Source organism: Nannobrachium achirus (assembly GCF_963921795.1).
Source record: "Nannobrachium achirus genome assembly, chromosome: 18".
Lineage (NCBI taxonomy): Eukaryota > Metazoa > Chordata > Actinopteri > Myctophiformes > Myctophidae > Nannobrachium > Nannobrachium achirus.
The window spans coordinates 14062901-14078278 of record NC_137825.1 but is presented as its reverse complement, the minus strand read 5'-3'; the positions used below and the strand labels follow the sequence as shown (position 1 = coordinate 14078278).

The 15378-nt window shown below is 45.1% G+C and overlaps 1 protein-coding gene across 1 annotated transcript in view; it reads right to left on the bottom strand.

Moving 5' to 3' along the window:
* Nucleotides 1-15132, bottom strand: part of LOC308302892 (melanopsin-A-like) — a gene marked incomplete at both ends in the record, with an annotated part of 68899 nt that extends 53767 nt beyond the window's left edge. Inside the window, 3 exons of the mRNA XM_080747210.1 lie at nt 469-672; nt 12649-12782; nt 15002-15132. Coding sequence (XP_080603336.1) covers nt 469-672; nt 12649-12782; nt 15002-15132 — 469 coding nt within the window. The remainder of the gene's footprint in view (nt 1-468; nt 673-12648; nt 12783-15001) is intronic.
* Nucleotides 15133-15378: the final 246 nt, after the last annotated feature.

Below are 15378 nucleotides of genomic sequence, written 5' to 3'. Positions count from 1 at the left end.
TCACTGTCGGGCAGAAACCTCGTATCTCCAAGTTTCAAATTTGTAATTTTTTTTCGCAAAGCAAAGCCCTGCTTCATCATACAAGGTCGCACGAAAGTAGTGAAAACAGCAGATCTACAAGCACACAACGTCTCGCGGCTTGTAGATCGTCTGTTTTCACTAGTTTAAATCATTTTTTAAATGATAAATACAAAACTAACGGTTTTGGACATACAAGGTTTCCACCCGACAACAACGAAATATAACTCATGTAATTGGCCCACTGGCTTGTCACTTTGTCACAAATCTTTGAGTAGCAGCAGCGCTATAGAGAGAGATCTCTCTCTATAGCGCGCAATGAGGGCCTCTCCTGGGCTGAATCAGGGGCCCAGCATGTCCCTGGCTGAGGCTGTTAGTCACTCTGCTACACATCCACACAGGGTACTCACTCCAGTCACTCTGCTACACATCCACACACAGGGTACTCACTCCAGCCGAAGAAGGGTGGCAGGCTCCATCCCATGCTGTATGCCCAGGCCGCGGCCAGGATGCCCAGGGCCTTGCGACGGGACAGCACGCCCAGCGAGGCCAGCGGGCGCGTGATGACCACGTATCGGTCCAGGGCGATCACCATCAGAGTCATCATGCTGCAGATGCCCGTCAGAGCCCCGCAGAACGCATACAGCTCACAACCTGCATGGGGGGAGGGGGGGGGAGATAGAGAAGAACTTTAATCTATTTTAAGACCTGAGGCTGATTCTAAAAAACTGTTTTATGAAAAATGTATCGTTACTGTCGGGGCGAGAAACCTCATATGTCCAAGTTTCAGATTTGTATGTATTTTTCGTAAAGTAAAGCCCTGCTTCATCAAACAAGAGTGTCGCTTAAACTAGTGAAAAACCCACAAGGTTACAGGAAAGCGGATGGAATGGGGAGAGGACAGAGAGAACGAAGGAGAGAGGAAGGGAGGGAGGGATCGAAGAATGATGAGGAGGAGGAGAAGAGTTGGGCCGATCAGGACAGCGAGGTGGGATGGGGAGAGAGAGAGAGAGAGAGAGAGAGAGAGAGAGAGAGAGAGAGAGAGAGAGATAGAGAGAGAGAGACATGGAGGGAACAAGACAAGCGTGGAATCCAGAATTAGAATACGCTATTGGTGCTTGAATTATTAAAAGTCCCATGAACACGGTGTAATACATCTGCGTGACATGATGACACATGGCCCGCGCTCAGCCGGGACGCGGACAGTAATCATTGCAGTAATAGTCTAGCCGTACTGTAGGATTAAATCATGGCCGCTGCCGTCAGGACTGCCTGCTGGGCGTAACAACACATAGGACATCATCCAGTCCTTCTCAAGTTCAAACTAGTTTTGCCTGACAATACTTTAATACGCAGACCACACACCGTTCGTTTCATTTAGAACAGACAGGTTCTCAACCTTTTCAGGCCGCGACACCCGATGAGGATTTTAGTTTCGACTCAGCACAAGGCTTTTCTTTTTGAGCCGAACGCGAATGAAAATAAAAACCTGGATACCGAGGCTACAGTTAGTGAGCAGAGGCATGGGTTCATGCCATCCTGAGCGAGACCTGCGCTGGGCGTTGTCCTGGAAGTTGTTGCGGAAGTGCTGCGTTATGGGAAGGTACGTCATGCGGTGCGGGTCTGTTAACATCTCCCAGCGAAACAAACAACTCAACATTTTCCTCAACATAATCACTAAAATATCGTCACTGTCGGGCAGAAATCTCGTATCTCCAAGTTTCAAATGTGTGCGTCTTTTGGTAAAACAAAGCCCTGCTTCATCATACAAGACCGTCGCACAAAACTAGTGAAAACAGCTGATCTGCTGTTTTCACTAGTTTAGTAAATCTTTTAGATGATAAATACAAAACGAACGGTTTGGGACATACAAGGTTTCCACCCGACAACGACAATATGCTATAAATATAAGGAGCTGGGAGTGAAAATTATAATGTAGGGGTGCCTCGGATTAAAAAAATATTCATGGGGTGCCCTGAGACAAAAAAGTTTGGGAAACCCTGACGTAGAACTTTTTTCTTCCAGTGGGGCCGCAACACCGCAATGTGAAAAAAATACAACTTCCGGAAAAATTCAGCCCCACCTCCTAGAACACTCTCTGCCTCATAACTCTATCCAGGCTTTTCTCCTTTTCTCTTCTAAAGATGAGTAAGCCTGGCTATGCGAGGTCAGGTTTATGCCAAGGAAGCGTTAATGGATTATTAAAGAAGGCTATAGGCGGGTGTCAAGAGAGGAAGTGAATGGAGTTCATCTTAAGGTAGTGAAAGTTTATTGCTTCTCCCTCCTCCTCTCTGACCCTGGCGCTGTCCATGGTGCTGGAGAGTGAAGGTCAGTTGAGTGATTTACACAACGCGTGGCCTACATAACGCGCCATTGTATAAGGACGAGTCATAATGCGTGCAGCATTGCTGTATGTCAGAAATGAATGTTTCCATTGACGATGAAGCTGTCTGGTGACCTTGCCACGCATAGATAGACCATAGAGGCAAAAAAGAAAAATCTATGCGATGTGGCATTGTTCACGCAGTGGCATTGTTCACGCAGTGCTCAGAAGTGGCGAGCCAGCCTCATCCTTCTCTCACAGACAGAGAAGGATGAGGCTGGAGAAGGGCACTGCGTCAGGCACCCGGTAACTGGTGGTGGCATTAAGCGAACTGACACCGTGGGAGCCAACCCGGGGCAAAGTCATGAAAGAAAAAAAGGACACGTCACCCGTGTAGACGCACTTCGGCAGAGTGTTGATTTCGTCGACTAAAACTATGACGAAAAATGTGTGTCGAATGCATTTTCTTTCACTGACGAAACTAAGCTGTGATGACTAAAACTAGACTAAAATGTTAGGGAGAGACTAGGGGAGGAGAAAGTCATTTTATGTTTGGTTGCTGAAAATAGCAGATCTACAAGCTCACAACGCGTGGCAGCACGACGCGTTGTGAGCTTGTAGATCTGCTATTTTCAGCATGCAACCAAGTGTAAAATCAGTCATTACGATGCCATCAAGGCCTGCCAAAATACATTTAAGTTGACTAAATCAACTGTAGATTTAGTCAACTAAAATCTCATGATATTTAGTCAACTAAAATTATCACTAAAACGTAATGAGATTTTATTCAAAAAGACTATGACTAAAACTAAATCAAAATTTGCTGTCAAAAACAACACTGCTTCGGCACGGCAGTGGAGCTAACAACGCTGCAGAGCTCAAGAAGACCCCCATGTTAAGGCTCTTTTCCACCGGCAGCGATAACGATGACGATAACGATTTAAAAAAGTGGGTTTTCAATTGAAGTCGATCGGCAGCATCCACCAAACACCGATAAAGACAACGATAGCCGACAACTACATCGTTAGGATCAACAACGATGTGGTTAAGATCACAGTGATATGGAACTGGGTCTCTGACAAACAGCTCGAGGTGCGCTCTGAGCGGCTGTTAATTAGCGCCTCTTCACATTGATGTCCGATAACTTTATCGGACATCAATGTGAAGGCATAATTATCGCTGTGATATTTTATGGCTATCGTCATCGTTATCGCTGCCGGTGGAAAAGGGCCTTAAACAGGAGGCTGTGGAGGACAGCCATTCAATCAGGAGTCCTGAGTTGGTGTTGACCAGTTCACTGGCATCCTTCAAAACTGCCCTGAAAATTCACCTCTCAGGAGGCCAAAGACGGATATGGTTATCACTTCTCCCTTAGGACAAGTGAGCCGACCCCTGACCCCAGTTAAAGGTTGTCGCGCTCGGGGACCCTTGGACACGCACACCGCACGGGGCGAACCGGTTAACCCTGCGAGTCCCAGGAGGCCTCTCTCTCTGCCCACTCATGCTTCAAGACCTATTATCTGCATCTCATTAAGTTAACACAATAACTGCTGCTTACTATGAAGGGTTAACTTTTCTTTGACGCCACGCAGATCCTCCCATTGGCACACGCTGTTATTGTGAAAGGCCTGGCTGGAATGTGTGTACACACACGGAATGGTGAATGACATCAACGATTACGTCATCTAGTCACATGACATGTGTCATGTGACAGTGTGTCATGGCGGCCGCCAGCCGAGCCTTGTTAGGGCTGTTTAGGGCTGTCAATGGCGTCATGTAGTCACCGATTTGAATGACGTTGAGGACTGTCAAGGGCAGCAGAACAGTTAATTAACCCATTTAGGCCTAGAATTATTGAATGCTTTAACCAGTGAAAAATAGCAGATATACAAGCTCACATAACCTTTAACTGGGGTCAGGGGTCGGCTCACTTACTTTACCCCTTACTTTCCCCCCACCCCCACCTTTTCCCCCCTACTCTATACATAGGGCTCTATTATGATCCAGGTCTTATGCCTTATGCCTTAACTGCTTTGCCTTTTTTTACTATGTCCCACACTAACATATGTGGATGTACTCAAGAAAGACGCAGGAGCGCAAAGCACCAACGAGCTGGCAGGATGTATGGAGAACCGGGATGACTGGAAGCGATGATGGAAGGCTTGTCTGAGGACGACCTAGAGAGTAATTCAAAGTGGATTCAAAGTGAGACACTTGAATTTCTTAAGTGTTACGTGCGTGTTTACAACATACTTCCATTACAAAAAGATCTATCACGCGCTTCTGTATAGCGCTGACATCTAAGCCACCTGGGATCATCGTTTTTAAATGATGTAAAATCATACACAGATTATTATGAACGTCTGACTCATGTGACAGCGTGTCGTTATCGTACAACGGCTGACTCATAACGTGACACCGGGGCAGATGGATGGAGACATCGTGGGAGTAATGAAGTGTGACTCTGAAGCCAGTTCGCAGTGTGTCTCATTAGCATGTGAGTGCTGCTACGCTGCGCTGCATCCAGGGCCGTGCTGGCCATTGGGAAAAGCGGGACAACTCCCGAACGGCCGATTCATTCCCGGCCGGTCCAGGCCTTCGTTCCATTTTGGGGGGCCGGGCGGCCAACAAAGTAAATCGTCACCGTCGGGCAGAAACCTCGTATCTCCAAGTTTCAAATGTGTGCATTTTTTCGCAAAGCAAAGCCCTGCTTCATCATACAAGGCCGTCGCACAAAAGTAGTGAAAACAGCAGATCTACAAGCACACAATGCCTCGCGGTGCGAGGCGTTGTGTGCTTGTAGATCGGCTGTTTTCACTAGTTTAAATCATTTTTTAAATGATAAATACAAAACAAACGGTTTTGGACATACAAGGTTTCCACCCGACAACAACGGAATATAGGCCTAATTCATGTAATTGGCCCACTGGCTTGTCACTTGTCATGATCTGGAATGGCAAATCGTTGAGTAGCAGCAGCGCTATGGAGATAGATCTCCCTCTATAGCGCGCAATGAGGGCCTCTACAACTCTTTTTCCCGGGCTGGATCAGGGGCCCAGCACGTCCCTGGCTGCATCTGACGAAAACTCAGTAAAAACTAAGCAATGATGACTGAAACTATAACTAAATGTACTGACAATTTCGTCAACAAATAAAAACTAGACCAAAATGTTAGGGAGGGCCTTGTGGAAAGAAGAGATCCAGCAGAACTAAAAAATAACAAGTTATTTTATGCTGGGGTTGCACTCGGGTGTTGCGCTCTGAAAATAGCAGATCCACAAGCTCACAACGTGCCGCACTTTGTGTTGTGTGCTTGTAGATCTGGTATTTATTGGACTAAAAGAGGTGCTCTTTTTGTTTCTTCTAAACCAGGGGTCTTCAACGTTTTCAGTCCAAGGACCCCTTAGTTGAAAGAGAGATGAAGCAGGGACCCCTACAACCTGTTAATAGATTCCATATAGTTTCATCTTTTGACAGCACAATGACAGCACCATCATCAGTGCATTTTGGATTCTTGAATCGTCAATACTTAATAAACCTGACATTTCACTTTGTACTTAGTCTGCTCTTTTTCCCCCTCTACACCAAATCTCTTTGCCGAAAATAGCCAATCTACAAGCTCAAGCTTGTAGATCTGCCGAATATAGCCGATCTACAAGCTCAAGCTTGTAATCTGCTATTTTTGGCTAAAGTTCTCCTATGGACGCTATAGGGTTCAAGTGGTTAATATACAAGGAGAACATTTATTTGCTATCACAAAAAGATTCGGAGGACCCCTTGTAGTAACTCTGAGGACCCCCTAGGGGTCCCGGACCCCCTGTTGAAGACCCTTGTTTAATCTAAAACATAAAACCATCATTTCGCTAGAGAAGACAAGGACAATTATAATCACTACTGTATGTCTCTATCAAACCTTTGTACATTTGTGGGGACATTTTACGCAGGCACTCACACAGACACACACACACACACGGCAGCTGTTCTTGCCCCCAGGCTGCGATGGTTAAGCTGTAATTACCAACTAATCTGTCACACGTCGCACAATCACAACAGCGGTCCCACGCTATAAAACCCGGACGCGTCGCACGCGTGCGGAACATCCTCAACGAGTATCAATCAAAGCGATGAGATATTCATGGCCACGCCGGTCCTGTCGCCCGCTTCCCTGAACCGTGCATAACAACATGGACGTGTTCGGCGGGCCCCGGCCTTGTCAGGCCTCTTAATTAACTTAATTAACTTAATGAGATGCAGATAATAGGTCTTGAAGCATGAGTGGGCAGCAAGAGAGGCCTCCTGGGACTCGCGGGGTTAACCGGTTCGCCCCGTGCGGTGTGCGTGTCCAAGGGTCCCCGAGCGCGACACTTAACCTTTAACTGGGGTCAGGGGTTAGCTCACAACATATCCTTGTTGTTGTCGGGTGGAAACCTCGTATCTCCAAGTTTCAAATGCGTACGTTCTTTCGCAAAGTATAGCCCTGCTTCATCATACAAGGCCGTCGCCTTGTATGATGAACAAAAGTAGTGAAAACAGCAGATCTACAAGCACACAACGCCTCGCGGTGCGAGGCTAGTTTAAATCATTTTTAAAATGATGAATGCAAAATGAGCGGTTTCGGACATACAAGGTTTTCACCCGACAACGACGATATCCTTGTTGTCGGGTGGAATCCTTGTACCTTGTGATTTTAAAAACGATTTAGACGAGTGAAAATAGCCGATCTACAAGTCTTGTGTGACAGTCTTGTATATGAAGCAGGGTTTTACTTTACAAAAAAAGTACACATTTGAAACTTGGACATACAAGGTTTGTGCCTGACAGTGACGATTGTGACCCAAGGTCACAGTTTAGTATGTAAAACGGCACATCATGTCTCCGTCTGTCTGGGCGTGTACGCTTTTTTACGTACGGTCTATGGGTTTCCCGCTCTGACATCACGCTCTGACATCACTGTGATGTCAGGGGAACCACACTAACAGAATCCCTTTTATGCCCATATATGGAGATCAATATTAAGCCCATATCTAAAAGGATTTCATATGGGAATGCCCATATATGGAGGCCACATCGGCCACATATACTGTACCACACTAACAAAATCCATATATGGCCAAGACAGATGGCCAAGACAGCCCATATCTGTGAGGCTGGTTCTACAGACAGGGATCTCCATATATGGACATAAAAGGGATTGTATGTATATGATGTCAGATCTCATAGACGTCATAGGACTTTCACATAACGAATAACTGAGTAAGCATGTTTGGCGTCTCACAGCATATCTCCATATACAGTACATGGGTCTCCATATATGGGTAACTGGTCCGATATACAGTACATCACTGGCCAGATGGCCAAGACATGGTGCGAGGTCACTTGTCGCCCTTAGGCGGTATATACAGTATATCGGCTATGTATTTGTAGATCGGCTATTTTCAGCATGCAATCAAGTGTAAAATCAGGCATCACAACGCCATCAAGGCCAGCCAAAATCACATGTGGATTCAGTCGACTAACATCTTATTACATTTAGTCGACTAAAACTAGACTAGAACTAAAACTTGTGACTAAAATGTGACTAAAACCAAATTAAAATGTATTCAAAAGACTATGACTAAAACTAAATCAAAATTTCCTGTTAAAAGCAATGCTGCTTTATAGAAGAATGTAGCCTTAACCCTCAAGTTGTGTGCATTCACAGTAGCAACAGTCACTGGAGTGTGAGGGAACAGAGTCAAGATAACAAGCTTGCATGAACGACCTTGTGTCTGTTTTCCAGCAAAAGACAATATTCATCTCTTTGTGCACTTTTTGTGTTACATGTCATGCATTAGAATGAGAAACGAAGGCCAGCCAATGGAACGTCCCGCACTATCCATTAGACCTCTAGACCTACTGCACATATAAAAGGATTTCTGCTAGCTTTAAACACATTTTAAATCTGAGGCATTTCTTTTAATTAAATCGTTTTGAGAAAGAAAAGTAATTTGTCCCAAAGTGACTTCAAAGGTTTGACACTATTTGTTTCAAAAGGCTTTATGCCCTGTAGGCCTGTATATGTTTGATTTGTAACACCGTATTTGACACAGATCTCAAAGTGCTATAATAGTACAAAGTACAAAATAATCTACAATTAATACAATTCAGATCGATGCTCAGTGAGCCCACTCCCCAACTATACACAGCTAAGACAAAGTTCAATTTACTTAAAAGTACAAAAAGTTAAAAGTACTCATTGTGCAGAATATCCCATTTCACAAGTTCAAAACGTATAGGTCTACAGATCTTTTGAAAGCAGCAGAGAGCAGGGATTCTTTTCCAACTCCAGGAGACCTGTGCATCTTTTGAAGGGTCCCGCATCAATGATTTTTCAAAGGTTAGTAAAAAACTCTCAGAAAGCGTGGCAGGGAACGACATCAGTTGATAACCAATGTTGAAAGTCAACCAGTTAAGAAGACTCAAACAAAGAGGGAGAACTAGTAACAAGGCCCGGTCCTCAGAGAACAAGAGAGATCAACAGTTCTCTTGCAGTCTTACACAAGGGGAAGGGCGGGGGCGGAGAATGTTAGAGAGGCAAGGGCTGAAACTTCTAAAAAAAAGGCCCTTTTGGTTAAAATATAGAAATAGCAGACCTCCAAGCTCACAACGCTTGTGAACTTGGAGGTTGGCTATTTTCGGTGCTTGATACCACACTGAACATAATCAAGTGAATACTGGAGATGTGACGTAACAGCATAGATTTCTACACAGAGAGGGCAATTCTTTCAACATAAGATGCTGCATTCAAGTTCAGGAGTTAACCGGTTCGCCCCGTGCGGTGTGCGTGTCCAAGGGTCCCCGAGCGAGAAACTTAACCCCTAACTGGGGTCAGGGGTTGGCTCACAACATATTGTCGTTGTCGGGTGGAAACCTCGTATCTCCAAGTTTCAAATTTGTATGTTCTTTCGCAAAGTAAAGCCCTGCTTCATCATTCAAGGCCGTCGCACAAAAGTAGTGAAAACAGCAGATCTACAAGCAACGCCTCGCACCGCGAGGCGTTGTGCTTGTAGATGGGCTGTTTTCACTAGTTTAAATCATTTTTAAAATGATAAATGCAAAATGAACGGTTTTGGACATACAAGGTTTTCACCCGACAACGTCAATATCCTTGTTGTCGGGTGGAATGTACCTTGTGATTTTAAAAACGATTTAAACTAGTAGAAATAGACGATCTACAAGTAACAAGGCCCGGTTTCTTTCAACATAAGATGCTGAATTCAAGTTCAGGAGAGTTTGCCTTCAGGTATGGCATGGAAAGAGGGCATTTGCATTTCTTTCACCATAGTAAAAACTGCATTTATGGTCTGGAAAGGGCACTTTTTTTACAGATGAATAAAAGGGCATGGGGGCTCAAGCCCCCTTTGATGTCTATGTGTGTGCAGATGCCTGGGCGGGGGTAGGTGTCTGGTTGTCATGTCAGAGCTAGGTCAGGTGAACACTGCCCCCCACGGAACGTCAGTCACTGAGTGTCACGGCTATCACTGTTTGATGGGTGAGGTGTGGAGAGAGAGGCTCCGTCGCCATGTCTCACACATGTTGAAATAATTATGTGAGAAAATCTCCTGGTTAATCTGAGAGCATAGCCAGCCACCTCAGGGGCAGCGGCAAAATGAGTGATGGAGGCTTTGTAAGCTGGGCTCAAGATGAACCTTTAAACAAGGCTACTCAACTTAAAAACTCAGATACTGAGGGATTGAATGGGTCTCTCTTCCTCACTCATTTCCCATTGGAAATGCATTGGGTGCTTAAAATTAAATAAGAAATCACACCCAATGTGAAGTGAGCGGTGGTCGTACTTGCATAACATCTTCAGACTAGGATTTAAGTCTAGGATGTACAGTCTATGCTACACACACACACAGTCACTAGACAAACATGATGCTACGCACACACATTTTACTATGGCAAAACGCTGAGGAAAAAGGCTACGGACAGACGCACAGCCACTTATAGGAGCGGTTTGCACCGCTCAAAAGATTTCATGTGGGGGTTGTTATTTATATCAGGTCGCACTTGTTGGTGGTGATGTCATCAAGAATGCTGCTCCCTCATTGGCTAAAGGCTCTGTCTTTGTACTGTCGGCCAGTTTTGAGGAGAATAAACCTTACAATATACTTACTGGATAATAACCTTACAATATACTTACTGGTCTCTCTTTTTCAGCGAGCCCACAATGCGTGCTCTGCTGGCGCACAAGTAGGCCATACATGGCCACGAGTGCACCAGACGCAAGTTGGCACCTCCACAAGCGTAATTTGTATAGGGTTGATGGGTTTAATAAACCCAAGGGCCCCCCTACTGGTGACAGTATTATAAATTCATAGGCTATTATATCGTCGTTGTCGGGTGAAAACCTTGTATGTCCAAAACCGTTCGTTTTGCATTTTTCATTTTAAAAATAATTTAAACTAGTGAAAACAGCCGATCTACAAGCACACAACGCCTCGCACCGCGAGGCGTTGTGTGCTTGTAGATCTGCTGTTTTCACTACTTTTGTGCGACGGCCTTATCTGATGAAGCGGGGCTTTGCTTTGCGAAAGAACATACAAATTTGAAACTTGGAGATACGAGGTTTACACCCGACAACGACGATATGTATTTTGTCATTTCCAATATATTAGGGGTCTCTAATCTCCTAATCTATGGGCCCACCTCACAGCAGTACAGGGCCCTTTTGATCTGAAAACCCATGCAGAATAAGATCTAATTTCGCCCCTGGGCACCTCGCAGAGTGCAGTCTAGTTTGACGTGCTACTATTTATGATGTATAGTGATGTCATGAGAACACCTACCATCAGCTCCCTGTACTTACAACAACACTAGCTCTGGTCCATAGCGTTAGAAGTTCTCCTTAAAGCCTCTATCATAGTCCAGGGTGAAGAGCTATCATCTCACCGCGGTGTAGTTTTCTAGCTATCATCTACTGTAGCCTTTGTTAACATTTTTAGGTGATCGCTAGAAAACTACACCGCTGTGAGCCCTGGACTATGATGGAGGCTTAACGCTATGCCACTGATGATGATCCCTTGCGCGCACAGCTGCGCTAGCCTGCCTCTCGTCTGTAGTACAAAACTAGTAGGGCTGGCTGAGAATAAACTCAACAGTGACTGTGTCGCGCGTTGTGTGGCAGTGTGTACGGTTATATACAGTACGTTTGGGAAACAGGGTCGCGTACCTTAGCGATTCTCTACAAACCAGGTCTTTATTTATATGTTAATACTTGACATGCCACGCCATGTATGCGAAAGCACACTGTGCTTTTACATACATATTTGATTTCGTACGTGTTGGGTGTACAGTATGAAGTTACGTGTGTGTGTGTGTGTGTGTGCGTGAGTGCGTGTCGGTGCATGTACAGTACGCGTAGAGGACGAGTGTGGATAAACGCCGACAGGGGCGTCGCACCAAATTCTGGGCCCTGCAGGGTACAAGGATTCACTGCGGGCCCGCCGTGAATGTTCTTCATAGGGGGAGGGGGTTTAACCCATTTAGACTGGGAACGCATTATTACGCGTTATTTTGTGCTTTAACTATTGAAAAATAGCAGATATCGTGAACATTTGTGCAAGTCTTTGAATATTTTTGAAAAACCTAAATGGTGCTCAAACTTTTTCACGTGAAGGACCCCCAAGATGATATGTATTTGGCCACGGACCCCCATCTCAAAATATTTAGTTCCAGGGACCCCCCCCAGAAGCAAAATTTGAGATACAAATGTTCGCTTTAAAAGATACATACATTCAAAGATTTGCACACATTTGCACGACTTTTCAAAAATAGCAGATCTACAAGCTTGCAGCGCGGCACTCGGTGCCGCGCTGTGAGCTTGTATATCTGCAATTTTTCAATAGTTAAAGCATGAAATAATTAAGGCCCCCTCCAGGCCCCCTCCACCTTGGGCCCTAGTAACTCAGTCCCACTTTCCCCCCCACCTTTTGACGCCCCTGAACGTCGATGCCATTCATCTTATAGGGCTACTGTTTTCCCTTGGCCTGATTTATGCTCGCCGGTGCGTACCCGTGTGTGTGTGTGTGCGTATATAGCCGCTCTACAAGACCACAAAGCGCGGCGGCGCGACGCACCGTGAGCTTGCAGGTCGGGCCGTGTTGGTCATGAGATCCGATAGCAATCAGGCAATGCACCGTTTGTTGGTATGCGTTCCTCCGAGGACCCCCTTTTATCTGTGTGTGCTCATCTGGAGGCGTGGGAATGGCTCCTGTGTGTGCGTGCGTGCGTGCGTGCGTGCGTGCGTGCGTGCGTGTGTGTACCTTTCTCTCCAAAGATCCACCTCTTGTGCATGGAGGTGGTGAAGAAGATGGGAGCCTGGGTCACACACATCAGGAAGTCTGTGATGGCCAGGTTAATGATGAACATGTTGGCCGGGGTGCGCAGGGTCCGGCTCCTAGACACACGCACACGCACGCACACACACACGCACACGCGCACGCGCACGCGCACACGCACACGCACACACACACACACAGAAAGAAGTGCTCAGATTTGATCCTTAAGACCTGAGGTCGATTCTACAGTACAAACGAGAAGATTCTATATTTAACAAGGAGCCCCAAATTGATATAGCCTATGATGGCCACGGACCCCCATATGTTTTGTGCCAGGGACCCCCGGAAGAGAAGATTTTTGTTTAAAGAAAACATCTAAATGATTCAACACAACACTTTCAAGATAAAAAATAAAACTAGAAATACTGTTCCTACGAAACAGTGTGGGCTCTCATGTAACACCATGTATGGGCACAAATATCTACCCTTTGGCTGCACCTCATTGGCTAAGGGCCCTGCCTTTGTACTGTCGGTACAAAGGCAGTGTCTTACGTCATTTTGAGGAGAACTTGACTGATAGATTCTTGTGTAAATAAGCCGTAATTGGCTTTCTAGGATCTCCTTTTAGTTTACCTTGTACCAGTGATTTGTGCTGTCATGAAACTACTTTTTTTCTATTGCAAACTGCCAATAAACTCAATTTTATGGGTCCCTTAATTTTTGCTTTCCTACATTTTGTTTTACATTAATATTATTTCAAAACATATTTTTTTTCATGAATATATAATATCTAGAAGCAGTGCTCTTCCGGGCACAGGTCTCCGCCACGTCAGGTAGGTCATTGTGGCTTCCCGGTGGCGCTATAATAGGCCAATGTGAAAAGGGTGCCAGGTCTTCTTCGACCTTTACCAGCAATCGGACTGTATTCATGATTTGAGGCATTCCGTTTTCCGAAAATGTGTTTTGCAAAGGTTGACCTGTTGGTGGCGCTATAACAGGCCAATGTGAAAAGGGTGGCATTCTTTCCTCAACCTAATGGGAATGTGCATACAAAATGTCAAGGAAATTGCGCGATGCGTTCATGATTTGAGGCATTTTGTTCAAAACAGACCAATCCTGCAAACTTTACAAGCCAATGTTAGCCAATTAGGATGGAATATGAAATATCTGACAGATCCGTCTTGATCACATGAACATAGAGATACTGTGTATCGATTTGCGTGATCTCCTCCACTGGCCCTTCTTTGTTTTTATCTACTGTATATATATTTTTTTTCCTTTTTTTCCTGACTATATCTACTGCATAGTAGTGTGTTCTATCCGTCTGTCAGGGTGTTATATGAGATACTTCAATGGTTTCCTGTGTAAATAAGCCAAGTGCTTTTCTAGGATCTCCTTTTAGTTGACCTTGTACCAGTGAACGGTACCGTCGTGAAACTGTACCTTTTCCTATGCAAACGGACAATAAAGTATTCAATCAATCAATCAATCAATCAATCAATCAATCAATCATTGGACGAAATCTGTAGGAGTAGTGTCCAAAAATGTGTTTTGCACAAATCGACCTCCTGTTGGCGCCATAAAAGGCCAATGTGAAAAAGTTGGGTTAGAGGTTCTGCTCTGCCACCCGGGGAGTGTGCGTGCACAGTTTCACTGCCATCGTGCCAACGGTGCCGGAGATTAGCTGTCCACAGACGGACATAAATACACACACATACACTGACGAACGGACAGGGTGCAAAACATGCTTTCGGCCTGGCGTAGACAGTAATTGTAAATGTACACGTTTTAAAGGACAACTTTGTTCATTACAACAAGGGTTCATATTTCAGATTGTAATTAGAGAAAAGAAAAGATGAGTGTTAAAATGTTTTCAAGTGTTGCTTTCTATCGTTTTAGCAATTTTAAAGACTTTGATTTCAGTGGTTGGGGGCATGCGTACAAGTGGCTAAATATGTATTTTTAGGCACAATAAGCCCATTTCAGAGATGCACCACATTCTTTTATGGGGGCTGGTAGTGTTACTGTAAGAAATCGCCAGCTTATCGTGTCTAAAAAGACATATTAGCCACTTGCACGCATGTCCCCAACCACTGAAATCAAGGTAATTAAAATTGCTTAAACTACAGAAAGAAGTAAATGAAAACATTTTAACTGCCAGGGGTTTATGATTTTGGTAAATCAGTTCTGCCTAAGAAGGAGATCGCAAGGCAGTGTGCACATACATGCACGATTGTCCTCCAAAAACAGGTAAAAACACCAAAATACCTGGCAATGAACTACCAAAACGGAAAAAAACAGAGATCTTCTTCTAAGGCAGATAATGTGTTAAGTGTACCTGCAGAAGGCGTACAGCACCAGGAAGTTGCCCACGAGGCCGGTGATGCCCACGGCCAGGATGACGACGCCGATGGTGTAGTGGGCGTGGGCCGGGACGTCCACCGTGGGGAAGGGGTGGCGGGGGACCATGGGAACCTGGAGGGAGGAGGGGAGGTAAATGGTAAATGGTACATTTACTGTACATACTCTAGCGCTTTTATCCAAGGCGCGTTACAGAGATGTGCATTATAATACATTCACACACACATTGATACACCACAGTTTGGACGGGGCAATTCTCTTGAATGCTGCCTTCAGGTATGACATGGAAAGAGGGCATTTGCATTTCTTTCACCATACTGAAAACTGCATTCATGGTCTGGAGTAGGGCTGTCA